The 22,123-nt window shown below is 38.2% G+C and overlaps 1 protein-coding gene across 1 annotated transcript in view; it reads right to left on the reverse strand.

Annotated features, from left to right (window-relative positions):
• Window positions 1-198: 198 nt before the first annotated feature.
• The window catches only part of LOC104159068 (MAP7 domain-containing protein 2-like), a gene marked incomplete at its 3' end in the record, with an annotated part of 47,860 nt that continues 25,935 nt past the window's right edge, over window positions 199-22,123 (reverse strand). Inside the window, exons 6-15 of the mRNA XM_009696878.1 lie at window positions 20,738-20,848; window positions 16,168-16,292; window positions 14,953-15,080; window positions 5,306-5,538; window positions 4,807-4,933; window positions 3,356-3,560; window positions 3,107-3,211; window positions 1,809-1,862; window positions 1,070-1,148; window positions 199-385 (exon numbers count right to left, since the gene is read on the reverse strand). Coding sequence (XP_009695180.1) covers window positions 199-385; window positions 1,070-1,148; window positions 1,809-1,862; window positions 3,107-3,211; window positions 3,356-3,560; window positions 4,807-4,933; window positions 5,306-5,538; window positions 14,953-15,080; window positions 16,168-16,292; window positions 20,738-20,848 — 1,354 coding nt within the window. The remainder of the gene's footprint in view (window positions 386-1,069; window positions 1,149-1,808; window positions 1,863-3,106; window positions 3,212-3,355; window positions 3,561-4,806; window positions 4,934-5,305; window positions 5,539-14,952; window positions 15,081-16,167; window positions 16,293-20,737; window positions 20,849-22,123) is intronic.

Genomic DNA, 22,123 nt, shown 5'->3' on the forward strand with positions numbered 1-22,123 from the left:
GAGAATGGGATGAGGCTCTATTGACTCTCATCTGAAACAACCAGTTTGCCTCTTGACAGGAGTGGAGTAGACACCTGACTGCCACACTGTGGGGTAGGTGAGAAGTAAAGCAGTAAAGTATTAACAAATGAAACAGAAAACTTTGTGTGCGTGTCTAATATGAATTCCACAATTTCTATTGGTAGATATGGTCTGTACCTCACATCCATGGACTGAACCTCATCTGTTGAATCTTCCATGCTACTAGATTTCCCATCAACAGCTTCCAGCTGAATAAGTCCTGGAACTGACTTTAGTCCATTAGCAACTACATCTTGGGAAGGGATTACAGAGGTGGCACTTTCTAAGCTTTTATTTTTCAGAGAGGTTGCCAATCCATTGATCTCTATAAAAGAAGGTTAGAAATTATGACAGTGGCAACTTATTTAAATATTTTTTTTAAAAAATCACAAATGCTTTTAAGTTATAGACTGAGCAGAAAGGAAGATTGACAATGCAGTAGGACTCAGTTTCATCTTACTATACTGTCAATGCTATTTTCTACTCTAAAATTGCTCTTTATGCTCCATCTTTTAAATTCGAGGAAAGAGGAAGAGAACATTTTATCTTTCATGTCATGTACTAAAAGTGTTAGCCTGGGGAAGTAAACAAAACACAGATAAATGCCAGATATGTATATTTTATTTAATAATTCTTCAACTACATATACTTTTTTTGTAAGTCAAATTAAACTGAAGATTTAGAACAATGCTATAAAAAGCTTGCAAGCTTGGTTGTGTGCAAAAATTTTCTACCTGCAAAATTCAAAGGTGGATTGCAGCAACCAAACCTATTGGCAGACTGGAACTTCTCATTTACAGAAATGCTATGTCAGGTATTAAAATGGAGGAGGAACTTCCTTCTGCTTAAGTGGCAAAACAAAGTGTCCAGTTTCTAACACTTGTCACTGATGCAAATGTAGCTGTTCTTTTTGAGAGAAAGCGATAATACACAGTGCTCTGCCTGAGATTACAAAACTCTGAAGAGAACTAACTGAGAAAACAGATCAGGAAAATACGGCAATTTTTACCTGGCTGGTTAAGAACAAGGGCCTTTGGTTGCTTTTCCACATTCAAAGTTGATGGTACCTCCAGTTTTGGCTCTTCCTTCTGTAATCAAGTAATAAGTCAACTGTATTAGACAAAGGACTATAAGGTTCATGGAACTGACTGGACTCAAAACTTGTGAGACTGCCCAGGGCCAGTCAAAGGTCATCAACAGGAAGAGAGGATTTTTTTTTTCCTTTTTAATTAGGCATAGGAATTTTTTTTTTCCTTCAAAAAGACAACATTCTCTGAAAGTAACTGAAGATACCGGCTCCTTAGTAGAAAACTTCAAACAGAAGCAAAAACTTGACTCTCTGTCACTTCCTAGACAGACACAATTGCCTTGTTCTCAATCCTACATTCCTGGCAGGCTTAACACAGAGACCTCAGTAACTAACTCACTGGCTGGTACAAAGCACAAGAAGATATGTCACAGCAGCAAAGATTACAGCTCCAGCATCCAGGAATAGGCTCTTGCCACCTTGCTGGGTAGTGAGGGAGGTAAGTCTGCAACAGTTGCATACAGCTGTGTCTCTGTAGCAGTGGCACAACAATAACTGTGACACAGCAACAGTCATTCTCAGTTCAAAATGCAACTAAAATTTGGGTGCAGAGTGTACCTAAGTATACCTCCTAAGGTGGAACTACTCTAGAGTTTAATTTTCACACATGGGTAATAAAACAAAACAAAAAACCCCCCTGCAGCCACACACTGTTCCATACCTTTATTTCTGGTGTTTCATTCCTCCTTGTTCTCTTCATTATTTCATCTATTCTCTAGAAATCAAAATAAATTGGGAGGATGAGAAGGCAGACAGAATACTTAACAGAAGAGACTGATAAAAGAGCCAAAAAGACAAAAAGAACTTTTCTCTAATGTCATGACCTCATCCTTGCCTGTCCTGAAAAAGGAAGAATAAATAAGAAAAATAAACAAAAGTCAGAAAACACCTCGGAGCTGGCTTTCACCTATCAGATCTCACAGAACATGACTTTCTCAGTAGATGCAACTTAAAGACAAACATTTTAATACCAGGTGTTTGCAGTTATGAATTGTACTCAGCACTGGAACAAGACGTTTATTTAAAGCCAACAGCTATTATTTTCATCTAATTGCTTTCCAACTATTTCCAAATAATTCCTTTAAAAACAGTTAGGCTTTTTGGAATGGAAGAGTAAAATGACCTATCGAAGTTATTCTTGCTGGAAATGTGTAAGCCATTACCTTAGAATACCTTTTTGTTCTCCTTCTTTGTTCTTTAAAAAAAAAAAACCCTCCCAACAAACCTTGTCTCTTTGCACTACTGTGAAAGGAAACTATTTCAGATTTAAAGGCACTTTGGTTTGGTATTCTAACCTGCAACTGCAACATGCCTGCAGTTCAGTGGTAAACAGTTAAAAGTAACATAATGGAATAACACGTATGGAAAGATGCCCTTTTATAATCAGACAGAGGTTCTGCAGCTCTGCAGCTGTTGTCTCTTTCCTGCCACAGAGCTGTAATAAAGCTAATTTATGCAGCTCCAGCCATTTCCTTGTGCAGTAGTGGCCAGACAGCCCTGCTGCCTCTGCATAACACAACCAGAGACAAGCCAGGTGGGAGAAACCCTGTTTGTTAATCACATTAACTTTCTCAATTAATGACACAGCTTTTGTTGAGTAAGTTTTAAAACAAAGTCACTCATGTTCCTCAATAGTCTGTGATGTCCTGGGTTAGATGACAATTGACATTTGCCTTGGCATGCCATCCCCTGTTTGTTTCAGGCACTTAACTTTGTGGGTAGAGGCTAATTCTGTGTTTGTCCAGTGCCTAGTAGAAAGTTGTTTGCCTTAGGCAATTCCACTTTGTCACAAATTTTGATGTCCACATTCCCCTAAAATGCAAGTAGCAAATACTAAGTTAGGCATAAATATCCATCTGTAATCCCTCCAGATTATTATTGCTAGATACTATTGAGTACTTCCTGCATTATGTATTTAAACAAGAAATGAAATAATTATCTTGAGATGCAAATACCTACCTTCTTCCGCTCCAGTCTTTCTTGCTCAATTTGCTGCATGATTTGTTCCCTTTCAAGACGAAGTTGTTCAGCTGCCTCACGGGCTTTGATTTCTGCTTCTTCCCTCTAATCAAAATGTGTAAAATATGATAGGGCCATTATTTATTTCAGGCAGATTACCAGATATAAAGTATTTCTTTGTATGTACATACAAATACATGTATACATATGTATGTACATAAAACTTCACGTTTGTGTTTGAGATGGTACCTGTTTCTCAAGTTTGGCCTGGAGCTCTTTTTCTTGCTTTTCCTTTAGCATTTGTTCTTCCTCAGCTCTTCTCTTGGCTTCCTCTTCTGCCTTTTTTCTAGCTGCCTCTTCTTCATGTTTTCTTTCCTCTTCCTTCTTACGAGCTTCTTCCTCTAGACGAAGTCTTTCTTCTTCTGCCTTTCTTTTCTGTTCTTCTCTTTCAAGCCTGCAAAAAATGTAACAGTATGTTTAAAAGGCTTCATCTTGTTTAGCATGAATCCTATTGTTTGTATGGCGTGCAATCAGCAGTAACTGGTAATATATGCAGCAGCGCACATTTTCATGAAAAATGCCAAGATACAGCAAAGAGGTTGAGCACATGCTCAGAATTCAGGTTGCCATCCAACTTTTATTCCAATATTTTCACTGCCTAAAATATTTCATAGAAATTATAATTTTCCTTGAAAAAGCAGGTGTGATCAAAGAAAACATTTCCATTCGAATTTAAATTAGAGCTTCAGTAATAAAAGTAAGTTTCAATAATAAAAACATCCCTCTTCCCCTGTACTTTACACCCAGAATGCTGGTATCTATAAACAAACAGGTACTTTTTTTCATTTGTTTGAGCTGAAGATAAACAGATTGGATGAGTAGCAGCAAACGAAGTCCACAAAACACAGTGGTACACTAGAAAGAGTGGGTCTAAATTCCACCTGTGTTGTTCCCTGGCCCACTGTGGGCCATCATGCTCCTTTGTCACCACAGGCAAAAGCTGCTTTGACAAGTTATCATTCTCATCCTTGCCTATCAGGGATTCAGGAAATATTTCTATTGGGCCAAACTGGCAGGCACAGGTGATCCCCTACTCCCCCCGACACATTTTCAGTAAGAACAAAGTTGAATTTAGACATGCAGAGTTAGTGATTTACTATTAGGGGCTTGAAGGAAGGGCATGATTTGTTGACACTTGCAATCAGCATCCCATGCGGAGCACAGCATAAAAGCTTGCTCCCAGAACAGAGCCAGAATTTCAGAGCTTAGACACAGCAACCTTCATTATGCCCACACTCTTAAAAGCCCTCAAATGCCTACAACAGAGTTGGACAGGAAGATGAACTTCAGGTTAATTTGTTGAACGATACAAGCCTTACCATTTAAGGCATAATACTACTGCAAGACTGTTTCTTCTACACGAACTAGCTCATTTAAAACTGCCTCAAGTATTTCTTTTACAACATACCTGAAGTATTTGGATGAGTAATAGGCTTCTTAAAGAGGCCAAATTATTATTTTCTAACTTCACTAGTCATAAAGACTGCAAAAGACACTAATGAATTATGAGTCCAAGTTGAAAGAAATTAACACTTAGATGTAAGCTCCCACCTTGATTCTAAAACTACCAGAGTTTCAAGCATCTTCAATGATATAGGTTAAATTATTAGGTAATAACTTTCACGAATCAATAGAGATACCTCTCCCGTTCTTCTCTTTCCTGTCTCTCCCTTTCTTCTTGTTCTTTTTGCAGGCGGGCCTGTCGTCTTTTTTCAGCTAGAATTTTTGAAGCTTCTTCTGCATCAGTTGTTCCTGCTATGATCTTCCCTAGGAGACAATGACAGAGGGTGGAAAGTTAGGCAGGGAACAAAGAGAGTGCCCAGCACTTCCACACTTGCACAAAGGCTGAAAAGGGCCTGGTTCACACTGGTATGACACCTTTGCTTTTCAGAAGCATACCTCCCCATTTTCAGCAGATAGAATATGGGATAGATAAGGGCATCCCTGGATTTCAGCATTTTCATATCCTCGTTAACAAGTGTTTTTCATACATGGGTAACCCTGGTGAAACCTATACATTCACTGGTTCCAGTATGTACCTTTACACATGAGCAGCTTCATGAAAAGAACAGGTCATCACTGTTTAAAAGCCTCAAGGACATGTGATATTTTGCAATATATTCTTGCTGTAATACTCACCTTCACTATTTTCAGTCTTTGCTGCAGAAGGCATGTGTTTCTCAGAAGCCACCTGGCCTGCCTCATCAGTGCGTGCTCCTGAGCATTTCTGATGACTGACATTCTCTTTCTCCTTGTCTGCTTTCTTTTTTGGAGTTTCCTGGTTGACATTAGAAGTGGCTCGATGCTTCACAGGAGAAGCTGGATATTGTTTGGTGTTTTTAGGAGACTGAGGATAAGTCTTTGCAACTGTCCTGATAAGGGAAAACAAAAATCAAAACAGGCCATACGTTACACAGCTTGGAATCAAACTCCTTCACATATATCATTCTTCTTTCTTGTCTCTGGCTACACAGCAGTATCAGCTGTTTTGCACAATACTGCATAGAAACCACCTGGATGCAAGCAATCAGAACCTGCAATGCAGGGAACTGGCATACAAGTGCAAATCATGATGGAAAATTCTCATTTAAAAAAAAACAATAATACCTCCGAGTTGTAGGCAAGAGATATGAAATCATGGACTACCTAAACCAATTATTTTAGTAATGGCCATTTTGTAACAATTTTGTCAACATTACTGTATTCAATAGTCCTTCTCAACATTTAAAGCAAAGCTATGGCTGCTTTCTGCCTGCAGAATTAGTTGCAGTGTGCTGCCTTCATCTGAATACTGCCTTGTCAAACATGGCCTTTTTCTATTAGTACCTGATTTTCCAAAACAGCCCCAACTACTACTACATATGAAGGTAAAGCTCGGTACCACAAAAAGACAGAACTGACCAAACCATTGTACAGTTGGCTCTGCTGTTTCAGTTAGTGCTTTAATCAGCACCAACACAACAGACTCAAGGCTCAAAACTCAGCCCCTCCAACCTTTTATACAACTGCACTTGTGCTGACGGCAATGCACAGCTTGGTTGACTTTTGCGTACTTTAGGTGAAACGATAACCTTGAAAGTCAGTTCTGAGAAAGCAGAAGGGTAAAGGTATTTGATATTCACTGAAAATAGGTGCACATTAAAGAGAACAGATTACTAGAAAACATAAAACTACGCACAAACACCATTCATTATTTATGTAACACCAGTAACTAGCACTAAATACTTGTAACATTAAGAAAGGCTGGGCTGTGTGACTAAGTAGCATGGAAGAGATGAGAATCTTAAAATAATGATTTCTGTGAGTCCCATTAGAATAAATAATTCTACATTACAGTGAACATTACACATGTAGTTTTAAGCTTCTTTATGCATACGCAATTATGATAGAAATTTATTATCCCTTATTACTTTTTTCATCTACACAATATAGAGTTTCATGTACTGTAACACGGTTTTCTGGACTATACATGCATTCTGGCAGACCACAAGCATGAAAAACACGCACAATGGCTGAAAATCAATGGACTGAAGTGGCAAGTTTTGTATAGATCTAACTATAGTATTGTGTCGCCAGAGACTATTATAACTGGAACAACATTTGCATTACGGAGAAGACAATAAAAATTAAACGTCTTTCAACTTCCTGTCAATTCATGAATTCAGGAGAAGAAAGGGTTCTTTTCCACCATATTATGCTGCATTTGAAAGAGCCTGAGACATCAGAACACAGGGAGCTTATTCACAGCTGCCTGGTTTGCAGGGAGGAAAAGACTGCAGAGTATTACACTACCCATACTTTCTTACTCCCACTGAAAAGCCATCACAGACTCCAAAACCCCTTGGGCTGCTGGAACCGTAGCACCCAACTAAATTTGAAGTTCAGCTCAGGTACCTTCTGCCTGCAGGCCCAGGAGCTCCTTGTCAGCTCAGTTCCTTGCCCTCGGTTCCTTGCCTGAGCCAAGCTGTAGGTAAGCCTGCTCTTGGCCTTCCTACCTGGTGACCCTGACCTGATGTCCTGGTTTGTCCTTGGACCTGCCTCAGTAAGGCCTTTGCTGGCTGTCACTAGACTCTTGGTGACCCTGGTCACCATCACCAGAGCTGCCCTGGTCACTTCTTTTGTCTGCTGTGGGATAGGGTCCTGTGGGTGAGATCCCTGTCCTTGTCTGCCCGGCTGCCACCCATGGCTCCTGGCTCACCCTGCCTTGCAGGGCAGCCTATGCCTGCTGCTCCCTGACAGAAACAGGCTTTGGAGGATGCACACAGGCAAGTCTGTTTCCAGCTCTTGTGAAAAACAGCAATGGGTGAAGCCAATGAGATTGGTTGGTGTTGACCAAATCTGGTTTTAGCACTATCTTTAGTTTTCTCTTTAGGATATAGATGGTTCCCCAGGCCCTCCTAAAGACAAAGGCAGAGATTTCAAGGCCCCATTCACATATGTATGTCTTGTACATGCCTCACCATTAGTCATTTCCATCCCTATTTCATAAAAATGTAACATGTAAATAAAAAGCAAACAACCTTTTTCTTATGCTTCTCTGCAGCACAGAGGATGCTTCCTGCTAATCAGACACTTCTTAAAAGCATAGTCCCTTGTTGCTGTCTTTGGTTTACATTTACAACTTTACCACACATTCCTCATAATGCTTTTTATTTAATTTGTTGTGACAGAAGGAGCAAAACAGTTACATAACTAAGACTGAGCAATTTTCAGTATCAGCACAGGAGTAACTGTTCTCTAATAAAGACATAGCAATCAAATTAAAGAGGTTGGTAGGAAGGAGTTTAGTCATGAGAGCTATGTATCTTGCACTGCATAGGAATTAGAGCAGGCTGGCTGTACAACTTACTGTTGGACTAGAAACATGTGCTGAATATATTATTTAAGCAATGCATCTTTGAACTTTCAGACCTACAGAAATTTTTTCTTACAGCTCTTTGGCCAGAAGAACAAGAAACAAGTATGGCTTTGCTTCTTTTAAAGCAACCAAAAGGGAGAAGCATATAAAAGTCTGATTACCGTAAGGATGACAACAGTGCAGTGCGAGGAGTGAAAAGCTGAGAGTGTCCATCAGGAATAAAAATCTTTTTTCAGAAATTTAAAATCATTTATTGGATGTCAGTAGAAAGTAGAATCATAGAATCGTTCAGGTTGGAAAGGACCTTTAAGATCATCAAGTCCAACCATAAACCTAGCATGGCCAAGTCCACCACTAAGCCATGTCCCTAAGCACCATGTCTAGATGCCTTTTAAATACCTCCAGGGATGGTGACTCCACCATTTCCCTGAGCAGCCTGTTCCAATGCTTGACAACCCTTTCAGTGAAGAAATTCTTCCTAATATCCAATCTAAATCTTCCCTGGTGCAACTTGAGGCCATTTCCTCTTGTCCTGTCACTGGTTACTTGGGAGAAGAGGCCGACCCCCACCTCGCTACAACCTCATTTCAGGTAGATGTAGAGAGCGATGAGGTCTACCCTCAGCCTCCTCTTCTCCAGACCAAACACCCCCAGCTCCCTCAGCTGCTCCCCATAAGACTTGTGCTCCAGACCCTTCACCAGCTTTGTTGCCCTTCTCTGGACTCGCTCCAGCACCTCAATGTCTTTCCTGTAGTGAGGGGCCCAAAATTGAACACAGAATTTGAGAAAAGACTGGACATGGCACTTAGTGCCATGGTCTAGTTGACATGGTGGTGTTAGGGGAAAGGTTGGACTCGATGATCCTAGAGGTCTCTTCCAACCAAATCGATTCTGTGATTCTGAGTACAGGGGGACGATCACTGCCCTGGTCCTGCTGGCCACACTGTTTCTGATAAAAGCAATACAAAGTATTAAATGAACACTGTTTTCCTCCTTGTATTTAAGGCATATTGTCAACTTAGCATCTTCAACATTCCTAGACACAGGTAGAATTGTTACTGGAAAAAACACCCCTTCTAATAGCATTTAAATGTTGCTACTTTTCATCAGAAAGGGCCAAACTTGATTGTGAAGACAGAAAAATAGGATTATTAAGGGAAAATATAAAAACAGTTGCATAGGAGTCTGCTTAGGTTTAAAAAATGTTTTATTTTTGCATTGGGAGAAAAGGAAAGGTATGTAATGAAACCCTGGTAAGAATGTGGGAAGACAGAAGCGTGCCTGATGAGGATCAAAGAATGAAGATGACAAATCACAAAAATCTAAGTAGTAGTAGTACTGTTAGCTTTCTGAAAGTTCACTTGTCTTAGTCACTAAATTTTACAGGGGAACACAGAATTACAAGAAGCATCTTGCTCCCTCCAGGAGGTCTTAGTTTTCTCACCTAACCGCCCTGTGTTGACATGGGGGCAGCAGCTTGTAAGAGGCCATTCTCATGATGACCCCTACATGCACTGCAAGAACCTCTATCAGGTCTGAGGATTCACTGGCCCTTAAATTACAATGGCTCTTTTTTAATTAAAAGAGGGGTAGCCCACACTGCAGAAGAATGTCTCAGGAAGAGCACCAGAGGGGTTGTGAGCTTACTTTTGCTAAGTAAGAGAAAATAAAATACATGTAGCACATGAATCACAGGTCACATCCCATTTTGTCCATAAACAGCAAGGGAGAGAACAGCATGCTTTCTTTAAAAGCCAGGTACATGACAGGTCATTGGTTACAGAAGTTCAGAAGGCTGACTGCAAATCACAAATCTGAAGCAATACTAGAGCTGCATTATTTTTTTCCCCTCTATTAATTCAACAAAAGCTCAGCTGAAACCACACCAAGGATTTGCATGTTCTCAAGCCTGCTTTCTGAGATTGCTCTGATCACAAGATATTCCTGGGTTCTTTCATTTTTGCTCTGCTATCTGTGATATTTTCTCAAAAGCAGTTCTTTCTCACTCTTAGTTTCAGTCTTCTCTAGCCAGAGTCAGATTCATTTCTCTCTTACACCTCTTAAAAGAGCACAAACTCAGCACAGGTCTATAGAATAGTTATTTTGATAGCTGCATTACTACAGATGTTTTTAAAATCTTGAATGGGCCCATTATCTAAGCTAGTTGCTGAAAAAAACCTCCAAATAGTCTTGATCCAACATTCTACCCATTGTTTTTATCTTTCCAAGGCAAAACAAAGACCAAGAGTAGTAAATGTAGCACATATCAAATAAAATCTAAAACTAGGTCACTGCAGGACATAGAAGCTACTTCTGTGAGGAATTCACCACATGCAGACACCTTTCTAATAGGTCATTTAAAAAACTTTTAAAAGTTTGGGCTTTTTTGTGCTACTCTAGGTTCATATTTCATCAGTATTCTGTACTTTGATTGAGCATGTGCATTTCTGACATCAAAGTGTGTCCCAACAGCTGTAGTGGGATGTTGCCCAAAAGAACCACCAAGTTACGGGTTCAGTTAGTGAAACTGTGAGCAAAGAACAGTGATACAGACTGGGAATTTGAAATGAAACAAGAACCGCTACCCACCAGCAGCACTGCAGTCCCTTTTCCCTTCCCCCTTGCCCCTTTCTTCTTCTCAAATGAGGTAATGCTTTGGCAAAATAACGGAACACAGAGGCTTGTCAGAATTTTCCATTTTTATTCACTGGCTTATACTATGGCTTATCTGAAGACACTTAAAATTAAATCCTACTTCCTTGATTCAGTCAGGTCCCATTGATTTCAAAGGGACTATTTAGCCAAAGCCACGTGAAGGACACAAGCTTTATTGTTTTGCCAATCTATAAGATAGGACATTTACTTATTCTCTGGGGGATACTGCAAGAATAGACTGAATAATGTATAGATCTTTGAAGATGAAGCATCAAAAAAAATTTACCAAAAATACTGGTATTATTGATCTTATGAAAGATCTGAAGAACAGGAGCACTTTACACAACCAGTATCCAATAGCAATTGTAAAAATAAAAGATAATTTCTCAATTATCCCAGCTTTCTAATCCATTAACTTTGTCAACTGATCCACACTGGATTCAAAGAAATAATTTTGGGTTTCTTTCTTCTGTGATGTTTCTTGATATATTTACTTTTTCAAATATCTTCAAACTTTGAATTCCTTCCTTGCTTTTCATTATTGCTCAACATATTTTTATTTTTTCCCCCCCTTTTCTCCTTTTTAGGCTCATATTTGTTCACTCATTTTGTCTTGGACATTATGTTTTTGGGGGGATCTTTTTGGCTTTCTCAGTAAAATTTGCACCTTCAAACATTTGTATTTTATTTATGCAATTACTGCAAATCTATTCTACCATCAACCACTGTCTCTCTTTAGGTTGAAGTTTTATTGTCTTGTTTGAGCCTGTTTCAGTTACTTTACCATGACAGAAAGAGCTTTTTAATTAATAAATAATGAAATAACATATAAAGAAGACAAGCAACTATCACTCACAAAGCAAGATGATGACTGTGAAGAGCCAGTAACTAGAACAATACCAAACAAACTTGAATGTCAAGTGACATACTTTTAAGAACAAAAATGCATACAGCTAATTATCATCTAAGTGACTGGCCATACTTGATTCTTTCCTCATCAGCTTTCGAAGTTAAGGTGCTATGCAGGTTCACTAACTACTAATGCTGTACAATACATACTCTTATTTCTTCTAGGGTATTTTTTTGGCCACATGGTGTGCTGGAAGGAGAGAAAGATTAAACTTGTAAAAGACTGTCAGGTTTGCAAGGAGAATGAGTATTTGTCTACATATTTAGTCACATTGAAAAGACACTTAAGTTCCAGAGTTAATTTTAAACTAAAAGGTAAGAGTATACATACTAAAGGAAGGTTCCAAAAGCCTGACTGCCTATATTTAAATCCACTGACCAGCCAGATGATTATCTGGTATTTGAGTTGTATGAAGAAATGTGTATCTTTATATAATAATATAATATGGTAATCAGGACACCTCATTTCATTTTATTTCAAACTTTTGAGGGGAAGTTTTGAGAGTGCTGAAGCAGAACTGTGTTTCTGTAATCAGTAATAAACATGGATTTAAACTCTATTTACTGTATCTCTCATAAGATCAAGAAGAGTGTTCTAACTGGGCCATGTTAAGATTAAACGCTCAGTAATACACTTCTAGCTGTGGTCAGAATCAGATTCTCTTGAGGAAGACAAGGAGGAAAAAAGAAAGAAAAAAAAAAAAGGGTAACTACCGTGGCTCACAATCACACAGAAACCCACCAGTAGGCTTCTTAATTCCTGCACACAGCATCTGCTTCTTCCTCTAAACACAGTAGCTTATATTCCTTATAGGCATGAAAAATTTTAATATAAAAAGGTTATCACAATTTGCACCTCTGGGTAAAAAGTCTCTACCTTTGCCTAACCTTTTATGGAAATCAGTGCTACAAATTAAGACTGGGCATACTTTTTTCACGAAGCACTAAACATCTGTTTGTTTCACAAAAGCTTTTTCTTTTTTTCCTCAGATGTCTTTATGATAAGCTATATTAACCTTTTCAATGTCTGCCCATCAAGAAGCACTTCACTCTCAGCAATCCATTTCCCACCAATCATTTTGCTTAACTAAATACGTCTCTTGGTATGTCTTTTATACTGAGCGAACTGAAAGATGCATTCTGAACAGGGAATATCAGTCCTTCCACAATAATATACATTTTTATAGCTCAAAATTTTCTCTGTCCATTTTGGAGTGCCACTAGACAATGATCTGCTCAAAATTGCAATGAAAAAAGCTGATTGTCATTAACATTTCATATCATTCTATTATTCACAAAATTTATGTAGTGCAGAATCTGATGACATTATAAATATAATACATAACTATACATACATGTATGTATTTTGAAAGTGTGAGAATCTGTAGCCCTATAATATGAACTAAGAATTGCAATTTCCCAGCTGCATGCAAGTGGATGTCTGAAACAGAAAGAACGCCCAGAGTCAGATGGTTTCCTGTATTTTGTCTAACACCAGATTCACACCCAAAAATCATCCTCCGTTAAAGGACTATGCACTCAGAGCTGAAACAGAAAAAGAACACCAGTTTTTGAAGTGGAAAAAATTTATCAGAAAGAGAATCAAGACTGGTTCAGAATATTGCCAGGTTCAGATTTAAAAAAAAAAAAAAAAAAATCAGACAAAAGGAGATAATTTTCAAGACAGAAGCAGGACCTATGAACAGGGTCTAGGGTAAAAAAAAACCCCACAAAACAAAACAAAAAAACAACAAAACAAATCACACAACTACTGCAGACCATGACTACTTTAGCCTACTTCTGCATTTGAGCCAGACTTAATAACCTGTTCTAAGAAAGCTGAAGACGCATTTGCTTAAACTTGTGAGTTGCAAGCTGTGGTAAGTGAACTACAGTTTTGAGTATCTACAAAAGACAACTAAGAAAAGGAACTGAATTGCCAGTAAGCCCAGATATGCTATAGGCCCATAATTCTGCATGAAAGAAAACAAAACAAAACCACACCCAAAAAACCACACAACAAAACCCAACAAAACAACAACAAAAAGCAATAAACCCACAGAGGTCTGCAAATAAGCAAAGATTAAAACCGATGGTTTAGATGATACATAGTTAAGTATACTTATAGAACCAGATGGTCATGTAGCAATACGAAATGCTGGAATTTCTAGTTAGTATTCACGTTCTGTGCATTTCTTCACATTAGGCAGAGTTTCTTCAAAAGCAAATAAAACAAAAGCATGTTTAAAAACAAATGAGTAATAATGAACACAAACAGCCTTCTGTATTCCTTCTGCTAACTCCGACAATCCTTTTACCCAGATAGGAATAGGCTCCCCCTGTTTTTTGGGGTCCATGCCCCCAGCCCAATAAGCCACTTGAGCTGTTATCAACTGGTCGTCTGCTGGCCCATCACTCAAAAACAATCCTGGTCCCCAAAATCCTCTAGCCTCATCATCACTCAACTATATCCGATTGCCCCTGGTTAAAGAAACTCTCCACAAATACTCCATTTCTGTCTTCTGTGGTTTTCGTGAAAACTTAGCTTGCAATTCACTAAGCTTGGGTCCTGTCCATGAGGTGATATGGACAGTGCTTCAAGGGTTCCCACCTTGTGGACTCGTGTGCTGCTTGGTTTTAATAAGAGGTCATACATGCTTTTCCTCCAATTCTATCATTTCATTAGAGCCATTTTCATCAGGGTCTCCCCAGATGTCCCCACCTCAATCCTCGGGGTCTGCTTCCGCAGTCAACTTCCACATTTGCACAATACTGGGGGGCTTTTTTGCTTATGCTAGCATGATTTCAATTTTTTGTTCTAATAGACACATCCACTCTCTTTCTCTTTGTAATTCTGCTTGCAAGCAGTCTATCTCCAATAGTCTTTTAAAATTGTCCTTTTCCAATAGTTCATAGTATATCTGCTGGTTCTGTGCTTATATAAAGCAAGCATCCAGGATGGCACAGAGTTACTATTGCCATGGCATTACTCTTCTGCCTTTTCCATCTTGCTGCTCTCCCTACTACCACTTCAGGGTTGAACCACTTCTCGTTTGCCCAATGTATACCCTGGGGGAGAAGGGACACTCCCTATGACCGCTTCAGGGTTGAACCACTTCTCCTTTGCCCACTGTGTATCTGGGGGAGAAGGGCTACAGTCGTGCCTGTAGAATTTCACATGAATTATGAAATACACTGTGATAATTTCAAAAGACTGAGTAAAAGGCAGAGAAGTGTCTCTGGTGAGCACTAACACAATCTTACATATATTATATCTGTAAAGGAAGATCCTCAAGAATCTATGTCTCCTTTAGAGGTAACCAGAAGCTCACAGCATAGTAGACCACTAATAAGAAAGGCATACTTAGGTGTCGCAGGTGATGCAGATCTTCTGGACATGGCAGCAGGAGAATCAGACCTTCTTAGAGGAGATCCCATACCAGATGATGAACTAGGTGTTGTGGGTCGCTTCTCTTTCTTTATCTTCTCAGTCTAGAAGCACGGTTCATTTTAGTTTCCATAATTAGGACCAACACATGAAAAAAAAAATTGATTGTTTTATCAACAAGATGGCATATACAGATTTGTTTAACATATATTTAAGATAAAAGTTTCTTAAACACCAGCTCACAACTGACTGGCAATAGTTTTTTTATTTTACATGGACATAAACACTCCCCACTGTGTCTTGTATGGACATAGTATACCAGTTGCAGATAGGTAACACCACAAAAGAGCATCTCCAAGAGTTCCTGGGATGGGTGGCGGCACTGGGTGGAGTTTTCAAAATCATCTATATGTTCCTGCAACACCTCTTAGACAAGATCAGTAGCGCACCCAGGCATCTCGCAGAAATGCTGCTGGATGTTACAACTAAGATGGACACTACACAAATCTTTAGCTCCCAGCTTTGGTCCTCTCACTAGTGTCTAACTTAGATTGCATGAATCCCCCTACTATTAACTATTACAAGACACAGGACCTTATGTGAATTTTACAGCCCTAGCATAGATTTTTTTTTTTTTTAAACATGCCTTACATTGTGTAGACTCAGTGAAGGTGAATGACTTGCCTTTGTTTTTCTGGAAACTACAGTGGACTAACAATGCATCTTTTAAGCAAACAGCATTAAAAATGTCCACAGAAATAGTTAAACAATGGTATAAAACAGAGGCATTGTCAATACACGTGGTAAGTTTCCAAAATATGGGAAGCTTGCTAATTAACAAGCAAGATTGGATAGTCATACATAGTAGAGAGATCTTATTTGTCATTCTCATTCCCAGAAGTTACAGGCAAGTCCAGAAACATACACTTCAGTGCCAGAAATCTCAGTTCCCTGAAAATAAAGGTGTTGCTGTTCCAAATACCAGCGCTGAGCATTGATTCCCAGGAGGATGAAGATACCAAAACGCTGCTAAACAGGAGCATGAAAGCAACAGATCCATGCAAGGCTTACTTTCTAACTGCTGTTTCTTACAAAAGAGGTAGCACTTGATTATTATGAACGTAAAGGGAAAGGTATCCAGAAGCTGCATCAGTTTACACAGAAGTGAAATCAAAGCCATTGCAAACTCACCTGAGTAACTTCAGCTGCAGCCGCTCCTTTCATGGCATCGAAAGTGGAGGGTGAAGTTGCCTTCTTTCTGTCGGTGCTTCGGGTGGGGGAAGGCTTGTAGGGAGATTTAAGAGGACTAGCTGGTGCTACACGAGGACAGATATGGAATACTAAAGAGTTATAGTACAATAGCAAGAGCAAAAGGGAGCACAGGGAGACAAAGTAAAGGAGAGGAGAAGACAGCATACTTTTATGTTATAATGTTCAAAGGTAATTTTCAAGGTTTTTTTAAAAGTGTTTCAAAAGATCACATTATATAACACATTCAACACGGCCCCATGTTTACTAAAAACGCCTCAACTGAACAAAACATTTTATAGGATTTTATCTTCTTTTTTAAAAATTATCTCTAAAATATTGCTCTCCAAACTCATATACTTTTTGAATCACCTGACTATGACTGTGAATTTTTTTCTTCTGAAAAGTCCAGCTTTTTTTGCATATGATAAAAAAAGTAATCAAACAGTTCTAGCTGGGTGACTTTTGAACAAATACTGCAAAACAGGAAAGGTGACAGAAGCGTACGCTTTTTTTTTTTTAAAGCCTAAACAGAGCAAAGGCTCCTAATTACCTTAATTATTTGTCAAAATAATACTTAATTAAAAAAAACAAAAACAAAATCACCAAACACAAAAGCAACCCCAAATCTAAACTAAATGCTGCTGTATGTATTTCAGTTATTGTTATTTGTGGTAGACATCAGTTTGAGTGCAACACATGCATTACAGCTTACCAGGCAACTTTTTCTGGGTGGTTTTTTTTTTATTTGCAATATGAACAGGATTTTTTTAAAATGGGATATTTTACTCCTGTTTCATACTGTCTTCTAAGATGAAACTTTCACACACATAGAACAGACAACAGAGTATATGCTCTATTAATAAGACTGAGACTAATTGTAACCACGTGACAGTCTGTTTCCAATCTTATTCAACTGAAGTCAAGAAGCATATTGACTTTGGAGAAGCAGTAATTACACTCAAATATAAAGGAATTCACATGTCCTTTTTTTTTTTTTATTGGGGGCAGTCCTGTAAAATTTCTTATGAAGCCTTTTTGTATGCTTTTAAGTTTAACTGGACCTGTGCATTCTTTGACTGACATTCCAGCAAGTTGGCAAAAGTTCACTGAATATTAAGAAAATTGTTGAGAAACTTAAATGCTGCTTAAGTATTTTTACTTCCAATTGTAAAAAAAAATTTAATTGTTTGTGTCCAATAACAACTGTTTGCCTGAATATCTTGACTCAGAGTGACATTAATAATGCATTGCCCTAGAGAAAGAGTCTTAAATTGAGGCTCCTCATTAATAAGCTTACAGAAAATGCAGAAGCAGAGCAATTTTGACCCAAACATAATGACACAAGACACAGTATGAGCTCTTGAAAAGGAAGAGCCCTCTTCCCTGTTCAAGAAGCTACTTCTGCGGACAGAAGTACACGACAAGTGGGAGATCTCCCTCAACCCTTTTGCTGGCAATTACTGACGAAACTGTCAATGATCACTCTGAGTACTGATGCTGTTTGCAAACTGTGATACAGCCTGATTGCCTTGTGAGGAAATGACAAGAGGATACTGGTTCAGAGAGCTGTTCCCAGAATCAGCACTCCTGTTTCAGGGAAAAAGCAGTTTGCAGGCCAAATTGTATCACTGTCAGACATGCCAGTGCTACTTTAAAGGTCCTGCGATGAAGAGAGAGATAAAACTGGGAGTTTACAAACAAAACGAGTGGAGAAGGACAAAGGAAGTCCCTATTGATTTCTTCAGTATCAGATACAACACAGAAAAAACAGCTGTAGGTGGCCCCAGCAATTCACCTCAAAATTTTAAGCAGAATACACTGATCTAGTATCAAGTTAGCTTTAGTTCAGTCTTAGCAGTAGTTGATCCCTGAGCAGTAAGTAAACTGGGAATTTTCTCATGGGCCAAGTACTGTATGATATTTCTGTTTCCAACAGATGCTGCTTTTAATGTAGAAAGAAAGGAAGTCATTTTAGAGTCATTCATTATCAATCTCCCTATGCCCTACAACAAAGAAGTGACACACAAAGGAAAGTAGGCTTACTTTGCAATTCATTTTTAAATAGTTTTGTATTAAAAGCACATATGCAGGACCTGATCCTATTTCAATCATGATGTATGAAAATACTCATCATAAAGATAATCAGTCTTTTACCATCTAACTAGTTTTATCCTGAAAAAAAGTTTCCTTTTGCAGATAGGCATTTGAGTGTGGGGTTTGGGGTGGGGTTTTTTTGTTTTTAATAGAAGTAAAAACAGCTGTTAAACTTTTGTCCTTGTTTCAGCAAACATTATGACCAGGTATAGCTTTATAAGTAGAAACTACTCTGGAAGTCAGGCACTTGCCTAAGTATTAGCAGGACTGGAAACCTTAGTTTTGTAGATGTTTGCAAAGTAAGGGTTTTATTAGACCACCATTTACAGATAAGAAGAGTAACCATCATCCCTAATTTTTAGCTTCTTAAAGATCAATCATTTCTGCAACTGACACCTTCCTATTGGTGTCTCTGTCTTCTCTAAGTATCATTTTGTATGTGTATACACACACACATATATATAAAAATACACATACAGTCTCACAGTTTAAGGCAAAAAGTAATTTAAGAGCAAAGTACTGGAGTCCTGGTAAAAATAATTAAGGCTCAAATGGTGCATTGGGATTTTTGTTCTACATACTATCTGGGTATGAAAGAGGATGACATTAATATGTCAAATAAAGTTTCTGAGAGGTGTCACACACTGGTCTAAAAAACTGTTTCTTAAATGAATATATTCAGTTTTCCATTGGCTTAGGTTTTAGTGATTTTGTTAATTCAAATTTTTGCTTGCTTTTTTAAAATTATGTTGTTTTTAAAAAGAAGCCATTCAGAACAGACAAGACAGACAAGATGATATGTTTTTTCAAGCTTTTAAATACACTGCTATCATGAACAACTTAGTTCATCCTTGATTTTGTACTATCATGTAAATTGTCATTTGGTTCATAGTACTCCATTTCTTTCAGCAACTACTCAAATGCAACCAAAAACATACCTTAACGGTTTCAAAGTGAGTAATTCACATTTTTACCTGCATTATTGTACTGCTCAGAAAGCATTAATGTACTTCTGCTTCTGGCTAAAGATGACTGTGTGGGAGTCAGCAGTCGAGAAACAATAAAGTTTTCCATTGGACTAAGATGCATGCGGTGAGCTGAAGGATGGGAGCAAATAAAATAAAATTTAAAATGCAAAGAAATAAAACAATGTTACATTAAAATAACTGAAACAAAATGATGAAATAATTAAATGAAATTAAAAAAAACTTGACGTGTTTGAGATTTAAAATATTTAAAGATAATTTTCATTCTCTCTGAAAAAAAGGTTTCTAGTTTCTCCATAATTTTAAATTATTTTTCCACCTGTACAGTAAATATAGTAAGGTTAAGACCATGTTGCATTTTGTTCTTACACACAGGCATGCTCCATTCCGCAAAATGGTTGCTTTCATGACTCAGCATCAAAAAGGTCTGCCTTCCTCCCCGGGTAAAAAAGGTGAAACATTTGGTATAACAGCACAGCTACTCACTAATGTGCCAACCATACTGGGACTGCATTTAAAATTTGCAGTCTCACTGCATTATGTAAGTCTTATTTATATAATATGCCTGCATTCCTTCTTACTCCATAAATACAAGCATCAACAATATAAGACAAATATTTACAGATGCTCCTATTACATGGATACATATATATTGCCATCTATCATAATAACCTCAAAGCTATTGACGAGTTTTCATTAAGTAATTCAGAAATGAAAGTAAATTTACCTTCTCTTTCCATTCTAGTCACAAGCCTTCATTGTCACTTATTTCAGTCAATATATTTTTTTCTCATTAGAGTTTTAAAAAAGGGGAGGCGAGAAGGAAAAAAAGACACACAAAATAAACCAAAAAAATCCAAAGAGTTCACAGTGGGATAAATCCTTCAGTCCTCTCTGTAGTGGTTAGTAACCACTAATCCCACAAGATGATCATCTTTTGCTCAGCCTCTCATGGATCAGAGTTTCAAATCAAATTAAAGGGCTCTACAACTTTGGCCACCAGACTGAAGTCTCCCAGGTGGCTCATCAGACATACTTCTGCCCTTGGTACAGCCCATGTCTATTGTCGAGCCACATGTTTGGTTTGTTTGTTTTTCATTATTTGGCTATAAGATCACAAGCTGTACAGTTACAGAAATTGCTGCAGTCACAGCATGTACTCGCAACCATGTTTGCTGGAATATCAAAAACTGGAAAAGAATCAGTAAAAAAAACCCACAGTGTTTGTTGCTGGACTAGGATCTCCAGCATGGCAGCAAAGTCTTGGGACAGGCTGCAGAACTATTTTATTCTATTAACTTATAATCCCTCAAATGCTTGAGTTCTTCTGAATAATAGACATAAGCGAGTTACACAGCTATAAGGACAAAAAGAGGTGCTTTAAGCAGAAGGAGAGTATATGCTGGTAAGAGACCAGCATATTCACTTGCCTCTGTCGGGGGAATGTGTTATTGCCGCTGTGGAGGAGGAGAGGCGCTTACTGATTGGCGATTCCATTTGCTTTGGCAGATTCATTGTAGAAGCTGAAAGTTTGTCACATGCTGCAGAGAGATGCATTGAAGATATTTATATTCACATCATGGTGTTGGTAAACTCCCCAAATTAACCTCGCATTTGTACTTGTGGCCCTCGCCACTGATCGTTGCATTGAACAAGGCATGAGATAAGCTCCTTCTGACAGCTGGAGGACCAGCATTTTATAAGACATGCTTTGGGATGCAACTTTTCTGCTTGTGAATTTAACGTTCCAGTTTTATGACAGCCTATCTTTTATACTGCCACTGGCAAATAATATTTTTTATATATATACACACACACATATATATATATATGTGTGTGTATATATATGAGGTCTGAATGAGTGAAGCCATTCTGATGCAACATATTCAATACCAGCACAAGCAGAAAACAAACTGCACACATGACAACTCTGAACTCCTCATCTCCATTCCCCCTCCCCTCTACTTTCACCCTCGCAGAGCTGGGGTAGACCGTAAGTACTATTCTGACAATGAAATAACCAACATTTGTGTGTTCGCATGATGAGAACTCACGGTTTTAATGACTGATCTGGCACCAGCCATTTCGCTTTATCTATTCAAAAAAAGAAAAAAAAAAAGAAAACTTTTTTGGTACTATCCCAAGTGCTTTCATTTTTCTTCTGAAACACTGTTTGCGCACAATACCTATTTCCTACCTTGCCATTTATTCAGCTAAGTGACAGAAAAAATGTTATTCAAGTATTACTACAGTGTGCTAGTATATAATGATCACTACATGATGCTCAGAAGCTAAAAGCATAGATGCTTTGTCCCTTAAATTTGAATTTTACTTCTTTCAAAACCAAAAATATTTTCAGCTAGAGATGTATATGTGGTCCTAATTCTGCAGCCCCTAAGTGACTGCATTCCCTATTATATGCATTGAAAGGTTGCCTCAGTGGGGTCTGCAAGATTTGCCTCCCTCTACTACAGTAAACAAAATTCTCTCTGTTTGCTTTTTTTAAAAGGCAGGTATAACGCTGGTATGCTGCAAAACATCAGTTGCATATCCAAATCTCTTTGTATATGAGGAACAATTAGCACAGAAATTTGAATCTATTTGCACAGAAATAATAGTTCTGTAAGATCATGGGCAGAACAACATTTATTGTGCATTCTGCAGGAGTAATATCCAAGCCTAGCTCCTCTTTTCGGGGGAGAGGAGGAACCTAGTTCTTAAAAGCACAGGCTGTGTTACATTTTCAAAATGCCAAGTACATTTGCAATCAAAATTAGAAATCCTACACGCAATCTATTCTTAATTTTGGAGGACTC

The sequence above is a fragment of the Cariama cristata genome, unplaced genomic scaffold (assembly GCF_000690535.1).
Source record: "Cariama cristata isolate BGI_N322 unplaced genomic scaffold, ASM69053v1 scaffold10123, whole genome shotgun sequence".
NCBI classification, from domain to species: domain Eukaryota; kingdom Metazoa; phylum Chordata; class Aves; order Cariamiformes; family Cariamidae; genus Cariama; species Cariama cristata.